General features: G+C 55.1%; 1 protein-coding gene across 2 annotated transcripts in view; it reads left to right on the top strand.

The window, feature by feature from the left end:
• Positions 1-545: 545 nt before the first annotated feature.
• Positions 546-19,980, top strand: part of TLE2 (TLE family member 2, transcriptional corepressor) — a 20,982-nt gene continuing 1,547 nt past the window's right edge. Inside the window, exons 1-19 of one of the 2 annotated variants that reach the window (XM_007460323.1) lie at positions 546-586; positions 664-761; positions 1,149-1,212; positions 1,693-1,737; positions 4,186-4,248; positions 6,751-6,825; positions 7,050-7,230; positions 7,572-7,591; positions 9,430-9,537; positions 9,886-9,930; positions 10,511-10,660; positions 12,176-12,314; positions 13,151-13,311; positions 14,492-14,568; positions 15,317-15,566; positions 15,997-16,244; positions 16,374-16,521; positions 18,098-18,248; positions 19,043-19,119. In XM_007460323.1, coding sequence (XP_007460385.1) covers positions 563-586; positions 664-761; positions 1,149-1,212; positions 1,693-1,737; positions 4,186-4,248; positions 6,751-6,825; positions 7,050-7,230; positions 7,572-7,591; positions 9,430-9,537; positions 9,886-9,930; positions 10,511-10,660; positions 12,176-12,314; positions 13,151-13,311; positions 14,492-14,568; positions 15,317-15,566; positions 15,997-16,244; positions 16,374-16,521; positions 18,098-18,248; positions 19,043-19,119 — 2,124 coding nt within the window. In that variant the 5' untranslated portion in view covers positions 546-562. Of the gene's footprint in view, positions 587-648; positions 762-1,148; positions 1,213-1,692; positions 1,738-4,185; positions 4,249-6,750; positions 6,826-7,046; positions 7,231-7,571; positions 7,592-9,429; positions 9,538-9,885; positions 9,931-10,510; positions 10,661-12,175; positions 12,315-13,150; positions 13,312-14,491; positions 14,569-15,316; positions 15,567-15,996; positions 16,245-16,373; positions 16,522-18,097; positions 18,249-19,042; positions 19,120-19,980 lie in introns of those variants that run through there. The other variant, XM_007460324.1, reaches the window with a different exon arrangement.

Genomic DNA, 19,980 nt, shown 5'->3' with positions numbered 1-19,980 from the left:
AAGCTACTCCCACAGTGGGCCACTAGGTATTTATTGGGCTTTTCTCTCATGGGCCCTCAGGGAGGGCGAGGGGGCGACGATTGCGGGGCTGGACGCGAGCCTCAGTTTCCCCGCTCGTCCCTGGTGGAAGGGAGGGGTTGGTCCCAAGGCCGCGGCCGCGGTCGCGGGGGTGCACGGGGCGGGTGGGCCGGGGGGCGGCGGCGCCACCTTAAGGCGGCTCTGCCCGCGGCCCCCGGCCGAGCCCCGCCGGAGGGAGGCGGCTCTGCGCGGGGCCCGTCGCCCGCGCCTCTGAAACCGGCCGCTGCTCGCCCGACCTTCTGCGCCGGCCTCGCGCCCCCGCCCGGCAGGGGCCTCGTCGCCCCTCGGTCCCCGCGACCCCGCGCGCTCGCTTGGGGGGCGGGGGACTCCGGGGTCCCCTGCCCCACGCCGCTGCCCCCTTCTTTCTCGGGCAGCCCCCCACCCCAGCCTCTCCCCCATCCCGCCGCCGCCTCTCCGCCCCCGTCCCCATCCCATATCGTCAAGCTCAGGCGTCGTGGGAGGGGGGGCCTCTCGAATCGACAGGATGTACCCCCAGGGAAGGCACCCGGTGAGTGGGGGGCCGGGCTGTGGGGGGTAGGCAGGGTCGCGCGTCCGGGAACTCAGACCCCGGCTTCCCACCCCCAGACCCCGCTTCAGTCCGGCCAGCCCTTCAAGTTCTCAATCTTGGAGATCTGCGACCGCATCAAAGAAGAATTCCAGTTTCTTCAGGCTCAGTACCACAGGTGAGGGGGGGGGGGCGGGGGCGTCCCGCCCCAGGGGCCCCGGGTTCTCACCCGGGGGCTCACCTGTGGGCGAAGGGCGGGGCCCGCTGGGGCGAAGGGGCGGGGCCTCCAGCGTGCAGGGAGGAGGGAGGGGCCCCAGGGGCGTGGGGAGGGAGGGCTTCCAGGTAGAATCGCAGGTGAGGAGGCAGGATGGTCCAGTGCTGGGACATCTTGAGCCTGGGAAGGGATGGGGTGGGCCTGGGGGCGGGAGGTAGGGGGTGTGTGTGAGGAAGTGGGGCGGGGGAGAGCCAATCCCATCGCTTTGGAAACTGGCCCAGAAGGGGTCCGTGGGTGTCCCTGCTGGGGGGGCAGGGAGAGTGGGATCCCGATGCCCCGTCTCCTTCCCAGCCTCAAGCTGGAGTGCGAGAAGTTGGCCAGTGAGAAGACAGAAATGCAGCGACATTATGTCATGGTAAGGCGGGTTGTCAAAACGGGGCGTGGGGGGGAGAGTGGGGAAGAGAGCTTGGCTGTGAGTGGAAACACGTGGGGTGTGAAGCCCGACTCCAGTACCACTCTGGGGCAAGTCCCCGGCCTGCTCTGAGCCTCATTTTCCCTCATCTGTAAAGTGGGCTGCTTGGGATTCCAGGCTGTCTCCCAGGGCCCTCCCAGCTCTTAAGAACAATAAGGCAAGGATGCCCACTTTCCTCATGAGCATCTCTGAGGGGCTAGGGTATCTGGGTACTGCCGCCCTCCCCCACTCCCCTGGGGAGAATGAAAGGGGTTCCTGCTTTTTTCTCTGGGCTCCCCCTCTGGGACCCCAAGGAGCTGGGAGGCTCTGGGTCCTGTGATTCCCCCCCCCCCATCTGGGGGCTGTTGGAAGACCCAGCGTCACCCAGAGCAGCTGGACATCCATGGGTACGGTGGACATTGCCAGACAGCTTTTCCTTTGCAGTACTATGAAATGTCCTACGGGCTCAACATTGAAATGCATAAGCAGGTAACTGTGTGTTGGGGGTAAGGGTGTCCAGTGGTGGTGGCAGGTGGGGGGGGGGATCTGGAAGTTGTGAGAGGGACCAGTGCTCCCTCTGCTCCAGGGAACAGAGGTCTTATCCTGAAATCTCTGGGATCAGAGGGTCAGATTTCAGCCTCATGAAAGGAAAATGAACTTCTGGAGACCTTGTCTACGAGAGAGTCGGGCAGTGGACAGGGGCCAGGCGTCCCTGTCAAGGAAGGCTCATAGCAGAAGCCAGCAGCCAGGTCAGCCAGGCTGGGGAGGGACTTCTGTCCCAGGAGGGGGACAAACGGACAGTCTTAGAGGTCCCTTTCAGATCAGCATGTCTGACATTTGGAGATGGATCCTGAGGGTCTGAGATGGACCCCAAGGTTCTGTCGCTGTTTTGAATGTTCTGAGGTTAACCCTCATGATCTGAGGTTCTGAGATTGTCCTCAGCTTCTGAGTGTGATCTCAAGGTTCTGAGTTAGACCTGAAGGTTCTGCAATTGACTTCAGTTGCTCAAGATTAACCCCCAGATCCTGAGACTGAGCTCGAGATTTTCTGATGGTTTCTAAGGGCAGGCGAGGATTCTACCACCCATGCACCCTGATGTTTTCTAAGGGGATGAAAGGGACCCCAAGATTCTGAGGTTGAAGGAATCTTGGATTTTGTCAATCCAAATATTAGAATAAACGGGCCGAACCTAGGGTCTTCCTGGTGGGTGGGAAGAAGTAGAGGTACACTGGGGGTGCCTGGGGGCACCTGCCTTGGCCTGCTTTTCTGGGTCTCTGGGGGCTCTGTTGCATCTGGTGTAGGTGGCGGGGGGCTCGTCTGCCTGGAGCATGGTGTGGTCCCATGGGTGCATGAGATAGACCCCCTTATAGGGGGTAAGGGATAGGGTACCGGCCCTAGGAGCCATCGTTCCACCCTCCTGGTAGCAGATGGAAGACACAAACCTCACCCAGATACACACAGCACCCAGCACTCCTATAACTGAGGCAGAGGCCAAGCACAGGCTGACAAAACACCCCCTTACCCACCCACATGCTTCCCTTCTGTTCAGCCTCTATGGGCGTCCCCAGCGCAGCCCCGGTCCCAGGTGAAACCTACAAGTAAAACCACACTCTTTGTATCCTATCTCTATCTTCTGACACCAAATATTTCGTTTTTGCCACACCAACGAGTTCCCCAGCTCTGACACCAGCTGGGTGTCCTACACTTCAGCTCAATCCTAACACACTACCCAGAGTCAGTGTAGACCCCACAGGTTCAGGGATCAGCCCCCCAGGACTGCCCCCACTTCAGATGCCTATCACAAGTCCAGACCTCCTGGGCTTCTGACCCACCAGCTATACATCAAGGTTCCCGAGACCCACTCCTTGGTCTGATAATTTGCTATAATGGCTCACAGAACTTGGGAAAGCTCTTATTACCACCCTTTCATGATAAAGGATATAACTCAGGAACAGCCAGATGGAAGAGATACACAGGGCAAGGTATGGAGAAGGGCATGGAGCTTCCGTGCCCGCTCTGGGCGCCCCCTCCCAGCACCTCCATGTGTCCACCCACCAGAAGCTCTGGAAACCACTTCAGTTAGGGGTTTTTAGGGAGGCTTCATTACCTAGGCACGATTGATTTCACCACTGGCCCCTGGTGATTGACTCAACCTCCAGCTCCTCTTGACTCCCCGGAGGTGGGGAGTTGGGGGTGGGATTGAAAGTTCCATCCCTCTTAATAAACTCACGTGCAGGTGAAACGGGCTTATCATGAATAACAAAAGATGCCCCTCTTGCCTCTAATACTCAGAAATCTCTAGGGGTTTAGGAGCTCTGTGCCAGGAACTGAGGCAAAGACCAAATGCATATTTCTTTCTTTTTTTTTAACTTTTAATTTTATATTGGACTATAGTTGATTAACAATGTTGTGTTCATTTCAGGTGTACGACAAAGTGATTCAGTTATACAATATGCATGTATCTATTCTTTTTCAAATTCTTTTCCCCCAAATGTATATTTCTTATATCACAGCATCACACCCCTGAGTGTGGTGCTCTGGGATCGCCCCTGACTACAGCCGCTGGGCGCAGGCACGACCCAGAGAGGGGCCATGCCCGAGAGAGACCTGGGCCCAGCCAGGGCTCAAACTCAAAGCTTCTCGGGGTCCCAGTCTGCGCTGGGTGGCTGCGCAGCTGCTTTCTGGAAATCTCTGTTGAGTGGGTCTGGCGGGTGGTGGATCTGTCTGTCCTGTCTTCCGGCTCAAGGCTGCCCTGGACATCAGGTGGACGGTGTCCTTGCCAGGCTCTCAGTCTATCCCGGAGCCCGTGCCCCACACTTGCAGCTGCGGGTGACAGGCCCCTCACCCCAAGCTTTGCAAAGGCTTGTTATGCCTTGGAGTGGAGGTTCTGGATTGACAGCCTCCCCTCCAAGCCTCCTCCCCATTGCTTCCTGCCAGGCTGAGATTGTGAAGCGCCTCAGTGGTATCTGTGCTCAGATTATCCCCTTCCTGACGCAGGAGGTGAGTGGGCTTGGTGGGGGGATGGGGAGCAGAGCTGGAAGAAGTGTGGGGGAGGAGGTCTGGCTGGATGCCATAGGCACTGGTTCTGCTGGGTGGCCTGGGGGCCTGGGCACTGGCTGGGCTGGGGCCTTAGGGATGGAGGGGGGGGGGTGTTGGCTGAGTGAGTGGGCTTGGTGGGGGGATGGGGAGCAGAGCTGGAAGAAGTGTGGGGGAGGAGGTCTGGCTGGATGCCATAGGCACTGGTTCTGCTGGGTGGCCTGGGGGCCTGGGCACTGGCTGGGCTGGGGCCTTAGGGATGGAGGGGGGGGGGGGTTGGCTGAGGGGGAGGAGGGGGGCTCAAGCCTACAGCCAGGCTGCCTCGGTCCAAGTCCTGGCTGTGTAGCCTTGGGCTAGTGGCTTGCCCTCTCTGTGCCTCTGTCATGAAATTTAGAACAGTTGATACATACAAGGTGGTGAAGATGATGCTGGGTGCTTAGTAAACACCCAATAAATATTAGTCTTTAGTACTTTGTCCTTACATTATGTTGAGTGAAATCAGCCAGTCACAAAAGGACAAATACTGTCTGATTCCACTCATAGGAGGTGCCTAGAGTCATCACATCCATAGAGACAGGAAGTAGATGGTGGGGGCTGGGGGAGGGGGGTTGGGAGTCAGTGTTTCCTGGGGACAGAGTTTCCTTTTGGGAAGATGAGAAAGTTCTGGAGATGGATGGTGGGGCTGGTCGCAGGACAGTGTGAATGTACTTAATGCCACTGAGCTGTGCACTTAAAGATGGTTAAAAGGGTAACTCTTATGTATTTGCAACCACAATAGTACAAAAAGGTGGAACAGGGCAGATAAAACAATAGAGTATGAGCACTTCATTGAAACTTAAAAAAATAAAGTTAGCCCTTGTGCCAATGCCCCAAGTTATTCAGGACCTTTTCATCCCCTGTTCCTGCTTCCATCTGGAGCATCCTGTCTCCAGAGAGACAAGAGGACGGATTCTGACACAGGGTGGATACAGGGGGGCCCTCACTGTGTTGGGGACCAAAAAAGGGAAAGGTTCTCCTCTTGGTTTGGACCTCATTGAATCTGAGGTTTCTGGGCTCTTGGGATGGAGTGAGATTCTGTCTAGTCTCAGACTTAGAGATGGTGTCTGAAAGCCCAGGATGGGGACAAGGTGGCCCGGAGTGAGAAAGGCCAAAACCACAGGAAACAGGGTAAGAAGACTTTAGGAAGCAGTGAATTAAGGCACATGGGTGCCCCAGCAAATTCCATGCTTCTAGACTAGGAGTCAGCAAAGTACAGCCCGAGGGCCAAGTTACCGGCCCTTCGCTTGTTTTGTAAATAAAGTTTTATTGGCACACAGCCATGCCTACTCATGGCCTTATTGTCTATGGCAGCTTTCCCCATAAAATGGCAGAGTTGTGTTACAGAGGCCCTCTGTCCTGCAAAACTGAAAATATCGACTCTCTGGCCCTTTACAGTCAAAATGTACTAATCCCTGGCCTGGACACACTCTCACAGGCATGACCTGTACAGGAGTGCCTGGTTAGCATCCTGACACCTCCTTAGTGGTGTCACACAGCCCAAATCCCCATCCTGGGTAGTTGCAGGTGCACAAGTGGCCTTAGAGCACACACAGGAGCAACCAGCCATGTGTGGCCATTTACATTTGTATTAATTTATATATTTTTAAAAATGTATTACATTAAATTTACATGTAAATTTCTATTAAATTAAATTAAAGGAGGCATTCCGTTCCCAGTTGCACCAGCCACATATCAAGTGCCCATGGCCACATGTGGCTTCCGTATCCAACAGTGCAGACTGAGGACGTTTTATCACTGCAGGAAGGTGGGGAGAGGAAAGAAGGAGGGTGGGGTGAGAGCGGGTGTACGGGGCCTCTAGAGGCTGTCAGTTTGTATTTTGTGACCTGGGTGGTTGGTACTCGGGTACTGATTTGTACAGTGGTTCTTTACTGGGGGTGACTCTGCCCCCAGGGGACACTGGGTGATGTTGGGGGCATTTGTGGTCATCACCCCTGGGTGTGCTCCTGGCATCGAGTGAGTGGGGGGGGCCAAGGATGCTGCTCCACACCCCACAGTGCCTGGGATGAACGCCCACAGAGGGTAACCCAGCCCGCATGTAAGCAGTGCCGAGGGAGGGACCCTGATGTATAAACCCCGATTTCTAATTATTAGTTTGAACTGCACTTAAATGCTTTGTTTCTTTGTCTGTCTGTTTCATGATTTTGAAAGGAAAGGGAGAGAGGGAGAGAAAGAAACTACAAAGAGCAAGCGAGAAAAGGGACTTCCCTGGCGGTCCAGTGGTTAGGACTCCACGCTCCCATGGCAGGGGGCATGGGTTCGATCCCTGGTCAGGGAAGTTAAGATCCCGACGCCAAAAAAAAAAAAAGTGAGAGAAGAAGAGGGGCCCCGGAGGGCATGGCCTGGGAGGTGGGGTTGCCGAGCAGATGGGGGGGCTCTCCTGAGCGCCCTCCCCCCACCCACCCCCAGCACCAACAGCAGGTCCTGCAGGCCATGGAGCGGGCCAAGCAGGTGACCGTGGGGGAGCTGAACAGCCTCATCGGCGTGAGTCTTCCGGCCCCCGCCCCGCCGTGGGTGGTGAAGCTGGGGGTGCCGGGTGGGCAGCTGGCCTGGGTTCTGGCCGCCCTGGAGACCCCAAGGGTGCCCCTTCTGCCTGGACCCTGCCTGTCCCGGCTCTCTCTCCATAGCCTCTTGGGGGGGGGGCGGTGTAGGGCACGGCCGGGCCCCGCCCCCGCCCGCCCCTGGCCCACCCCCCTCCTCTCCAGCAGCAGCAGCTCCAGCCACTGTCCCACCACGCCCCCCCTGTGCCCCTCACCCCTCGCCCGGCTGGGCTGGTGGGCGGCAGTGCCACGGGGCTGCTGGCCCTGTCGGGAGCCCTGGCCGCCCAGGCTCAGCTGGCTGCGGTCGCCAAGGAGGACCGGACAGGCGTGGAGGCCGAGGGGTCCGGAGGTGAGTGGACATCACCAGATGCCGCGGGCTGGGGGCACACAGGGGCCCAAGGAGAGGATAGCAGGACCATCAAACTCACCAAAGGGGCTGCAGGGTCGCAGGTACAACTCTATTCCCAGTGGGCTGTGTGTCCTTGGGCAAGTTCTATCCCTCTCTGAGCGTCTATCTGAATGGTGCAGGGAAGAGATTGCCCACCCCTTGCAAGGGTGTTGGAAAGAGAAGGGGGGTTCTGAGCTGGGAAGGGGGCTTTATACACTGTGGAGGGCTCTGCGCTCTGGCACGGTGGCACAGACCCCTCATTCTTTTTCCTTCTCTCTCTTCACCACGCCCCCGCCTGTCAGTGGAGAGAGCCCTGAGCAGGGTAAGTTGAGGGGCATGGGGGATTTGACCTCTTATCTAACATTTGCTTTGTCTTCACATGTGGCTGAAGCTGCTTGTTCTGAGCTGATAGGGGCCTCAGAAGGAGACCGCTTTCTGCTTTCACACTGTGTAGCCATTTTTTTTGGTGGGGGGGATGCCCATAAGACTAGAGTTTTATTTATTTTAAATTTTCCATCTCTAGCGAGTTTTTGCAATTGAATAAATGAATGCATGCTCAGGTAGCATTCCATCCATCCCTCCATCATTAATTTATCCCTCATCCACTCCATTTTATCATATACAAGAGTGCTGACCAATAGAAATATCATGTGAACCCTGTAGGTAATTTTTTTAAACCTTTTTAATTTTTTCTTTTTTTTTTTTGCGGTACGCGGGCCTCTCACTGCTGTGGCCTCTCCCGTTGTGGAGCACAGGCTCTGGATGCGCAGGCCCAGCAGCCATGGCTCACGGGCCCAGCCGCTCAGAGGCATGTGGGATCTTTCCGGACCGGGGCACGAACCCGTGTCCCCTGCATCGGCAGGCAGACTCTCAGCCACTACACCACCAGGGAAGCCCTAAACTTGTTTAATTTTGAAATCATTACAGATGCCCAGGTGGTTGCAAAGAAATGTACAAGGAGGTCCCATGCACCCCTCACCCAATGATAACATCTTGCAAAACTAAAATACCATATCAAAGCCAGGAAACAGACATGGGTGCAACCCACAGGGCTTATTCCCACTTCACGGTTTTACATGCACTCGTGTGTGTGTGTGTGTGTGTGTGTGTGTGTGTGTGTGTGTGTGTGTGTGTGTGTGTATGTTTATGCAGTTTCAGTCACACGTTTAGCTTTGTCTAAACATCACTGTAAATTTTCTAGTACGCACATTAAAAAAGTTTGGGCTTCCCTGGTGGCGCAGTGGTTGAGAGTCCGCCTGCAAATGCAGGGGACACGGGTTCGTGCCCTGGTCCGGGAAGATCCCACATGCCACTGAGCGGCTGGGCCCGTGAGCCATGGCTGCTGAGCCTGCGCGTCCGGAGCCTGTGCTCCGCAATGGGAGAGGCCACAACAGTGAGAGGCTCGCGTACCGCGCGATTTTCTCCTTTCACAGAAATAATTCCATACACATAAATTATCTGAAAAGGAAAATTCCTATCTTCCTCAACTAATAGCCTATTTTCTCTTAAGATTTTAAAAAATATTGAGGAAAATCAATATTCTTTCAAGGAGAGGAATCATTGTACAAAACCTGCTTATGGGCTATTTCAAAAGTCACTATGGTCTTGTAGGAATTAATTGTTGACTTTTATGCACTTTGTGTTCTCATTTGCAAAAAAAAAAAAAAAAAAGGTAATCAGGTGAAATGAATTTCAATAGTAAATTTTATTTAACACAATGCATCTAAAATATTTCAACCTGTAATCAACATAAAACAGTCTGTCTTTTTGTTTTTTGGTGTTTTTTTTTGGAGCAGAGAAGGGTTTATTGCAGGGTCATGCGAGGAGACCTGCAAGGTTGGCTCATGCCCTCCGCAAAACCCAAACTCCCAACATAAAACAGTTTTAATGGGATCTTTTCCGTTCTTTTTATTGTACTACGCCTCCAAGATCCGAATGCATTTTGCACTTAGAGCTCATCTCAGTTCACACTAGTGGCCCCCCCAGGGGACCCCGGGCGATGTCTGGGGACATTTGTGGTTATCATGACCCCACTGAGTCTGCCCTTGGAAGGTCCCTTTTCCCATATGGGAAGCTTGAGGCACAGATCCTAATAACAGTGATGGGGATCCTTGGTTTTGGCTGGACCAGGACGCAGTCTGGGGTCCTGTGTCTCTGCAGAGTGCATCCCCCTCACCCCCAGAGAGTGTGGCGGAAGAGGAGCGGCCCAGCGGCCCGGGTGGCAATGGCAAGCAGAGAGCCGAGGAGAAGAATCTGTCGGGACCTTATGTGAGTGGGGGGCACACAGGGACTGGGGTGGGCAGACAGTGTGAGAGGCGGACGAGCCTGAGAGATTGATTGCCCCTGTGGGTCGAGAGCTGGGAAGGAGGTAAGGATGGCTCCTGGTCTCTGGCTCTTCCCCCACTGCACAGAGGAGTAAAGTGAGGCCACACAGCACCTCCTGGGCACTCAGCTCCGTCTCCTCCATTGAAGGATTCCCCCCTCCCCCCGGCCTCCCTTGTACTTGAGCAAATGAACCAAGCCACAGAATCCCAGTCACACCCTCCTGAAGAGATGTAAGGGGGCTTGGAGGCATGAGCATGGCCAGGGTGAGCTCTCTCCCCCCTGTCCCCCCAGGAGAGTGATGAGGACAAGAGCGATTACAACCTGGTGGTGGACGAGGTGAGTCGGGGTCCAACCTCCTCCCACTCTGACCTCAGGACTAGGAGGTCTGGGCACAGAGCAGGCAGTGGGTTATCTGGGGAGTTGGGGGGCCCTGAGGGAGTGGGTGTCCTGGTGTTCCCCTCTCTATGGGATGGCTGGGATGGGGATGGCATGGGGCCAGGGGAAGTAGGAGAAACTGGGGCACTCCAGGCTGACCTCCTCTCCATAGCACAGGTGGGGAAACTGAGACCCAGAGAACCCTGGATGTGGGCAACGGAAGCGGCTTCAAGCCCTGGCTCACCGTGTCACTTTGGGGGAGTGACACCCCCTTCCCCGGCCTCACTTTTCCCTATCTGTTCAATGGGGGAAAACAAAACCAAGCCCATATATAGTCCTTGCTATGTGTGCTTATGTCATTTAACCCATTTTACAGATGAGTCCACTGAGGCTCAGGGAGGTTTCATAATCCTCCCAAGGTGGGTCCTAGGTGCCCAGTCTAGAGGTTGGGGTAGGACACGAGCAGGATATAGAGAGGGCCTCTCCTTTCCCTGCCACTTCACCCCGCTCCCCCCACTCATCATCACCTCCTCCAACCCAGGACCAACCCTCCGAGCCCCCCAGCCCAGCAACCACCCCGTGTGGAAAGGCGCCCATCTGCATCCCTGCCCGTCGGGACCTGGTGGACAGTCCAGCCTCCTTGGCCTCCAGCCTTGGCTCACCGCTCCCTAGAACCAAGGAGCTCATCTTGGTAAGGAGTAGGGGAAGCCTTGAAACTCCTTTTATTCATCCTGGGGACCTGGAAACAGATTATACCACATTAGATGTGGAGTGATGAGAAATGAAACGGGCTGTCGTGGTCCAGGATTCCCTTAGTGATTATTTTGCTGCCTTCCTAAAAAACACCTCTACATTAGTCCAGTAATTTTTCCTAAGTGGACTCACTCTGTGGAACCTCAGTAAATCTGAAAAGGCAACTTTGTAAATAATGTTAAAAGGCAGCTCACCATCTTATGTGGAAACCAAGTATCTCTTGCAATAAATAGGAAATCCGGTGAAAATAAACACAGTGAAACTATAGAATTGCTGGCTTGGCCAGGCTGATTCCAGCCCTGGGAGTGTTAAGGCCTTGGGGACACACCAGCCCCAACCTGATATGTGGTCCCTGCAAGAAAAGATGGTCCATATCAGAACAACTCTCTCCTTGGGCCTCCTGATGTTTAATGCCAGCTGTATGGACCACCTAAAAGCACTCCCCCAGGCATTCTCAATTCAGCTCCTTTTGTCCCTGGCCCCAAATCTTCCCCAGACCCCTGCCCTGCCCTTACCAGGGAGACTGTGTCGGTTTCTAGGCCTCCCCTCCCAGCAGGTTGCTATGGCAACCGCCAAGGTTGGGGCTCCCATCGCATCTCTTGTGCCCTCCTCCCACTCCAAGGAGACAAAGAGGGGGAGGGGCATGGCTGTTCTAATGGAGAAGGCCCCCCTGGTCCCCTCGTTGGCACCATCCACTCCCTGTCGTGGGTGTGTGAGTGTGGCTATCACAAAATGTGTGACCTTGTAAAGGAAAGATAGGGTGCAACCCACACAAGACGAGGATGTGAAGTTTCTTGCAAGGCAAAGGAAGCGATGGCAGAAAGCCGAGACAGAGCTTTTTCCTCTGTGAAGGAGGTCCGGCTTCCCCTCTCCTCCAGGGTCCCCATGGGGAGGGACAGCAGTGGGGGAGCTCCTCGTGGGGAGCAAGGGGGTGCCCAGCAGTACTGGGTGAGGGTCTTGCATCTGGGAGCATACTGTGGTCTCCTACTTCGAGAGCCCATCCTAGAGTTTGTTCCTTGGCCCTAAAGGATGCAACAGCCTCTAACTTTGTGCATCGCCTTCTCTCGTGATCCCTGTGTGCCCACCATGCCCCAGATGTAGGAATGTTCACCGCATCTCTTACCCTGTGGTTGCCCTGTGTACCTTATCACACGTATGCGCAGTTCTCCCAAGATTGCCTGGGTTCCCGTGGGCACGCACGTGCGTGCACCCCATGGGGTGGACGCTCAGGCGCCCGCCTGGTGTCCCAATGCGTGCAGGGACACACAGCAGGGGAGCGGGCCCCATGCTCAGGAGGTCGGCTGTGGGGCCCGCTCCCCTGGTGTGTGTGTCCCTGCATGAGCCCTGGCCTGCTCCAGGTGTACTCCCTCCTCCCACTCACCTTCTGCCCAGATCCTTGGGCTGCAAGGCACCAGGTGCCTGGGGGTGTTCAGTGCTGCCCTCTCTCCCCCAGAACGATCTTCCTGCCGGCACCCCTGCCTCCAAGTCCTCAGACTCCTCCCCGACCCAGGACGCGTCCACCCCTGGGCCCAGCTCCGCCAGTCACCTCCGCCAGCTCGCGGCCAAGCCAGCACCTTCCACGGACAGTATTGGTGAGCACCTGCTGGTGCCTGCCAGGACAGGCCTCCTTTCTGGGGAGTTCTAAAAAATGGTGGGGGGTGGGGGAGGCAGGACGTGTGGATTCCAGCTGGGGCATTGCCTTGCCCTTTCCATGACTCAGAATAGACACTGCCTCACTCTGGGCCTCCGTTTCTTCATTGTCTTGGCTTGATGGGCAGGGAAACTGAGGCCCAGAGAGGGGAAGTGACTTGCTCTGGGGCTTCAGCCCAGTGATGGAGAGACAAGCTTTGGAGTTAGACAGGCTTGGGTTTCAGGCCCGCTTTGGACACTCACCAGCTGTGTGACCTCGGGCAAGTGATCAACCTCTCTGAGCCTCACTTTCCCCATCATTAATATGGGGATGACAGTGCTCCTCTTTTCTGTCTTATGGCCGGGCTCTGGCTGGTTCTGGAGTCCCAGAAAGAAACTAGCCCTTGAACTTGCCTTCAGGGAGCTCCCAGGTGGTGGGGGAGGAGACCCAGACCCCAAAATTCCCAGCTCTGTGTGATCAGGGCTGGGGTAGAGGAATGGACCCAAGATGGGCCAGGTTGGAGGCAAGGGGTGGAGTGGGGAGGCTCAAGGATGTTCCTGAGATGTTGCTGGACATTGAGTCTGGGTTTTGAAGGATGAGTAAGAATTCAACAACTGAAAAAGGAAAAGGAAAGGCTTGTTGGCCAGAGGGAACAGCAGCTGTAAATGTCTGGAGATAGGACAGGGTATGGTGGATGCTGGGCCAGAGCATGAGAGCCCTGGAGCTCCCCCAAGGCAGTGGAAGGCAGGATCTGGATCCAACGTGTCTGAAGATCTGTCTTTGTCTCTTCTCTCTCAGCCCTGAGGAGTCCCCTGACCCTCTCCAGTCCCTTCACCACATCCTTCAGCCTGGGCTCCCACAGCGCCCTTAATGGGGACCTCTCTGTGCCCAGCTCCTACGTCAGCCTCCACCTGTCCCCCCAGGTCAGCGGCTCTGTGATGTATGGACGCTCCCCCATGGTGAGTCCTCAGGGTGGGAGATGCCAGGAGGTGTGAGCAGGGCCCAGGGGCTGGGGGCTGGGAGGAGAAACCAGGTACACACCCAAAGACCAGGGAATTGGGAAAGGGAGGAAAGTCCTGGCCTGGCAAGTGCATGTGGGAAGATGATCTGAGGGTCTCAGTAGCCCCACAAGCTTAATACAAATAAGCACCTGTGACCGTGGAAAACACAACTGTGATTATGTTGCGTTAAGAGAACCAGAGAACCTCAGCCATGGGATGTGAGGGTCCCCTTCAGCCTGGTGTACAGTTGTTTGCCCTGATTTTTAAGGGACTTTGGTGATTCTGGTAGATTGTCGAGGAAGGACTACCCCAGGGAGAGGACTGGAAGTGTACCATGGGGGATGTGAGGGTCCCCTTCAGCCTGGTGTACAGTTGTTTGCCCTGATTTTTAAGGGACTTTGGTGATTCTGGTAGATTGTCGAGGAAGGACTACCCCAGGGAGAGGACTGGAAGTGATGTACCATGTGAAAGAGTTGAAGGAGGGGCATGAGACTCCTGAGCTGGTGCGTGGGCCCCAGAGGGCAGTACTGGGACAGATGCTTGCTAGAGTGAGCCATCCTGAAGTGGGTGTAGATGCCTCCAGAGGGAATAAAATGCCTGTCGTTAGAGTTATTCAAGGCCTGAGGCTGGGTGGGCACTTGCAAGGGGTGTTGTAGAACAGGGGTCAGCAGTGCTTTCTGTAAAGGTCCAGATGGTAAGTATTTTTGGCCTTGCAGACCAGTTGATCCCTATCACAACTACTCAACTCTGCCTTCATAGCTCAAAAGCCACCATAGACAACATGTACAGGAATGGCTGTGTGCCAATAAAACTTTATTTATGAAAACAAGCAGGGGGTTGGAGTTTGCTGACCCCTGTTCTGTGCATTGGACAGAAGATTCGTCAGGATCCTTCCACCTCTGGGGCCATAGGATTCCCCAGCCAGAGACCTTAGGGTTCCCTCATGTGAAAGCCTCTACTTTCCCATCTGTAGGATGGGTAAAGGAAAGGGCATCTCCCCTTTCTTGGGGAGGGGCTGATAAACAAATTGTGGGGGTGTCCTCTGATAAAGAGAGAGGAATATCGCAAGTGAGCACGGGAGAGGGCAGTTGTGGGTTTGAGTCATCCGCCCATGACACCCCCGTTGGCGTTTTGGCAGATGGCATTTGAGTCTCATCCACATCTCCGAGGGTCGTCCATCTCTTCCTCCCTGCCCACCATCCCTGGGGGAAAGCCGTGAGTACCAGGGTGGGGCTCCCTGCCTCCTCTCAGGTGCTTACATTGTGGGGTGGGTGTTGGGCTTCCCTGCTGCCTTTCCAGAAAGTCTCTTCTGTAAGATAATCGGGGCTCCAGGAGTTGCTGTCTGGAGAGAGGGTTATGTAATAAGCAAAGCCTACACTAGTGGTTCTCAGCAGGGGGTAGGTTTTGTGCTTCCTTACTGCCCCCCCTCACCAACCACAGGACATTTAGTGATGTCTGGTGATATTTTTGGTTGTCACACCCAAGTGCTTTCTAGTGGGTGGGGGCCAGGGATGCTACTCAACACACTACAATGCACAGGACTGCCCCACCCCAGAGAATGACCCGGCCCCAAGATCGGTAAAACTTTCTGCGTGACGGGAATGTTCTACACTTACAGCTGTCCAATCTGATTGCCATCAGCTATCTGTGGCTTTTGAGCACTTGAAATGTGGTCACTGCGACTAAGGAACTGAAATTTTAAATTTCTTTCAATTTAACTGGCCCTGTGGCTGGTGGCTGCTATTGGACTGCGCACAAGGCATCTTCCTGGATCCTGTTCCACGGAGATTCACTAAGTGCTTGCTTACCATGCACCAGGCCACGGCCGGACCCCTTCCTCTTCAGTATCACGCTGACCTTTGATCCTGGGGCCCCGTCCCTAAACGCATGGGGGCACAGGCAGGGGGGGTGAGGGTGGGGAGGGTCCCGGCTCCCCGTGCGTCATGCCCCACCTCCCGTCCAGGGCATACTCCTTCCATGTGTCTGCGGACGGGCAGATGCAGCCGGTGCCCTTCCCTTCTGACGCGCTGGTGGGCGCCGGCATCCCGCGGCACGCGCGGCAGCTGCACACGCTGGCGCACGGCGAGGTGGTCTGCGCGGTCACCATCAGCGGCACCACGCAGCATGTGTACACGGGCGGCAAGGGCTGTGTGAAGGTGTGGGACGTGGGCCAGCCGGGCGCCAAGACGCCAGTGGCTCAGCTGGACTGCCTGGTGAGGGCGGGGCGGAGCTTGCAGGCCAGCGGGGCGGGGCTTATAGGCCGACCCGGGTGGACCTTACAGGCCACCTAGGAGTGGGGCTATAGGCCAATGGGTGGAGTATATAGGCCAACCAGGGTGGGGCTTGTTGGCCAATTTGGGGCAGAGCTCTTAGGGCACCCACAGGTGGAGATTATAGCCCAGCAGGGTTGGGGCTTATGGGCCAGTGGGGTGGAGCTTATGGGCCAACCAGGGGCAGGATTTATAGGCCAATGACGGTGGAACTCACAGTCCAACAGGATTGGAGATTAAGGCCAATAGGGTGGCGCTTATAGGCCAACCAGGGGCAGAGCTTACAGGCCTACTGGGGTGGTTTTTTCAGCTGGGCTCTGGCAGGCATGGCTGAGGGTGCTACCCCCACGCCCTTGCTTCTCTCCCCTCCCAGAACCGGGACAACTACATTCGTTCCTGCAAGCTGCTGCCGGATGGCCGGAGTCTGATAGTGGGTGGTGAGGCCAGCACCTTGTCCATCTGGGACCTGGCGGCCCCCACCCCTCGCATCAAGGCGGAGCTGACCTCCTCGGCGCCCGCCTGCTACGCCCTGGCCGTCAGCCCCGACGCCAAGGTCTGCTTTTCCTGCTGCAGCGACGGCAACATCGTGGTCTGGGACCTGCAGAACCAGACCATGGTCAGGTGGGTGGCTGGTGCCCTGTGACCTCAGGCAAGCCCCTGCCGTCTCCCCTTTGTGCTGTGGGAGCGGCCTGGGAGGATGCTGGAACAGCACCTCCTCCAGGATGGACACGTGGGCCCTCCTTCCTCCAGGCAATTCCAGGGCCACACGGATGGGGCCAGCTGCATCGACATTTCTGATTACGGCACTCGGCTCTGGACAGGGGGCCTGGACAACACCGTGCGCTGCTGGGACCTGCGGGAGGGCCGCCAGCTGCAGCAGCATGACTTCAGCTCCCAGGTGCCGCACGGGATCTGGCAGAAGGGGGACACAAGCTCCGGGAATCCAGCCTCCCTTCCTCTCCCCCTGAGGCACCCACTTCCAGATGCCGGGCAGGACCAACTACCTGCTTTCTGTGCCCATCTTTCTTGTCCTTGAGACAAATTCACAGACCTTCCTCTTCAATTCTTCCAAGACAGCACAGGGAAGCACAAAGGAGCTGATTTGTATCAAGCTGTGGGGCTACTAAGACCCTCAGATCATCTTCCCAGATGCTCTTGCCAAGCCATTCCTCTGTTCCTTTGTCTCTTGTGTAGCTGGTTTCTCCTCCCAGCCTTCAACCCCTTGACCCTACTGAGAGCTCTTGACCACCGCCCCCCACCAGGACTTATCGTGGGGGAGCTACTGACCCCAGGGGACAGATAGGAGCCGGACACAGAGAGGTCTCTATTGGGGGTGCTGTGGAAGGCCAGATTGAAGGATGTGGTGAAGGGGTTGGACAGAATCATGGGGCTCCCCAGGGCTGAGCAAAGAGTCAGGGACAGGTCTCCAGATACCCTGGACCCAGATCCTGTCTCCCATTGCCTTGGGGGCAGGTTGTGAGCTCCTTGGCCTGTTCTTTAAGACCTCTGTGCTCTAGTCTCACACACACCATGCCATGTGATACCTCTGGACCTCCCCACTTACAGTTTTCTCTGGCTGACGTGCCTTTCCTTTCCTTTCTCCCATTGGTAAACTCCTACACATCCTTCAAAACCCATCTCCAGTTTGCCCCCTCCTTGAAATCTGGTGGGCACTAGCCCCCGAACTCTTTCTTTTTTTACCTTCTCTTTAGCTTGAAGCTTCCTTTGATAGGGAAATCAGGGGTGCAGGTGGGTATAGTTGTCCATCCCATGCCCCCCAAATTTAGATGGGTGGCATACGTATCTGGTGATCCCATGGTGAATATCTCCCATCCCACCGGCCCTTCTTTATACAGGAACACTTCTATATGTCCAGGAACATGTGAAACCTTCCAGGCTTTGCTGTGAATTTATGGTTCTTTTCACACATGTCTCACTTGTCAGTAAGACTTTGAGAGGCTTAGGATAGGTCAGGGTCTTATGCCTCTCTGTGCGGCGCTGGGCATGGGGCACAGATTTATGAAGCCACCACGTACTTTCAAATCAAAGTAAAAATTGGTGTTGGCAAGTGGGGAAAGTTCCAAGTTGGGAGTCAGAAGGCCTGGTCTTTGATGGACTTGCTATATGACCTTGAGCTGGATGTGGCCTCAGCTTCCCTTCCACCATCTGCTAAAGGGGAGCTACTGTCCTTGCTGGCTTCGCCCCCTCCCTCCCTCCCTCCCAGAGCTGTTGTGCGTTCAGAGCAGATAATGGATATGAGGCCCCAGGGTTCCGTGTAATTCTGATTAATATTAATGATTCAACACGCAGTTGCCTGCTGTGCTCCAGGCCCAGGGCCAGCTGCTTCTCCACGCGGGAGCTGCAGCGGGAGAGTGTTGGACATCTCCCCTCCCCGCCCTGGCCCCCCAGCTCTGGGCATACCCCCCCACATCCCAAGGGGTTTTTCATCTCCTGTCTTCCCTCTTCACCCCCAGATTTTTTCCCTGGGCCACTGCCCCAACCAGGACTGGCTGGCGGTTGGCATGGAGAGCAGCAACGTGGAGATCCTGCACGTCCGAAAGCCCGAGAAATACCAGCTGCATCTTCACGAGAGCTGTGTGCTCTCCCTCAAATTTGCCTCCTGTGGTGTGTGTCTGCCGGTCTGGGGTGGGGACTCCGGGGCGCTGGGGCAGGGTTGCCAAAACACAACCACAACAAAAAAAACCCACGACAGAAAAAGAGGATCCCTGGTTTAATTTCAATCTTAGGTAAACAACAATCATTCCTTACTTGTCCCATCCTAAGTATTGCATGGGACATACTCTAAAGGACAAAGAATTTGTTAGCATAAGTAAGTAGATCCCACGTATTTTGTGGGACATACTTACACTAAACAACACATAATTTATTAGCATAAGTATGTCCCCCAAATACATGGGACATACTTACACTAAAAAGCAACTAATGTGTTAGTGCAGATATATCTCAAATATTGCATGGGATATACTTACACTTTTTTTTTTTTTTTAGTATAGATATGTCCCAAGTATTTCATGGAACTTACATATACTTAACAAAAACCCCAAACAAACAGATAATGTACTATATGGGACCCACCGGTACTAAAAATGATGTGTGGTTGATCTCGGATTCAGATGTAACTGGGCACCCTGTTTTTATCTGGCAACGTTCTCCTGGGGCTACCCCTTGAAGGCCAGTTGGAGCCCTTTGAGGCCTTGGCTTCAGTATCTGGAATGTGGCGGGGGAAGCTTGAGCATCAGCTAAGGGGCCTCCCTCCTGTCCCCCAGAGACGGGCAGAGGTGTGAGAAGGGGAGCGAGAAGAGAGGCCAGACCAGGCTGTCCCACCTCTGCCCGCAGCCCCCAGCCCTGGCTTCCTCCAGTCTGCCCCCCTCCTGAACTCCCTGCCCTCCTTCCCCCAGGGCGGTGGTTCGTGAGCACCGGCAAAGACAACCTGCTCAATGCATGGAGGACGCCGTATGGAGCCAGCATCTTCCAGGTACTCCGTGTCTGAGGTCCCCAGCCCCGCAGGACACCAGGTGCCTAGGGACTCAGTGGGGATTGAACAGGGAAGTGTCCCCACCAGCCACGAGCTACTAAAGCAGAGCGGTCAGCCCAAGGGCCACATCTGTGCACAGCCTGTTTTTGTTTTTAATTGTGATAAAATGTATATAAAAGTTGCCATTTTAACCATTTGTAAATGCACAGCTCAGTGGCATTAAGCACATTCACACTGTCGCGCAGCCATCCCCACCATCCATCCCCAGAACTTTCTCATCTTCCCAAACTGAAGCTCTGTCCCCATCAAATACTGACTCTCCGTCTCCTCCCCCAGCCCCTGGCCCCCACCATCTACTTCCTGTCTCTATGGATTTGATGATTCATATGAGTGGGATCACACAAGATTTATCCTTTTGTGTCTGGCTTCTCTCACTGAGCATCATGTCCCCAAGGTCCATGAACGTTGTAGCAGGTGTCAGAATCTCCTTCCCTTTTAAGGCTAATATTCCACTGTATGGATGGACGACATTGTGTTTATCCATCACCCGTCGATGGACACTAGGGTTGTTTCCACTTTTTGGCTGCTGTGAATATTCATGTACAAGTTCTCGTGTGCATGCATGTTTTTATTTCTCCTGGGCAGATATCTTGGAGTGGAATTGCTGATAATTGTTTAATCTTTGGAGAAACTGCCAGACTGTTTTCTAAATTTTCTGTTCCCATTAGCAGTGTGTGAGAGTTCCCAATTTCTCCCCCTCCTCAACAACACTTGTTCTGTTGTCTTTTTTATAGCCATCCTGCTGAATGGGGAGAGGTTTTTACATTTTTTAAAGGGCTGCAAAAGAAAAAGGAGATGATG

Source organism: Lipotes vexillifer, unplaced genomic scaffold (genome assembly GCF_000442215.2).
Source record: "Lipotes vexillifer unplaced genomic scaffold, Lipotes_vexillifer_v1.1 scaffold225, whole genome shotgun sequence".
Taxonomy (NCBI): domain Eukaryota; kingdom Metazoa; phylum Chordata; class Mammalia; order Artiodactyla; family Lipotidae; genus Lipotes; species Lipotes vexillifer.
Note: the sequence above shows the minus strand (reverse complement) of the source record. Positions and strands in the feature narration are given on the sequence as shown.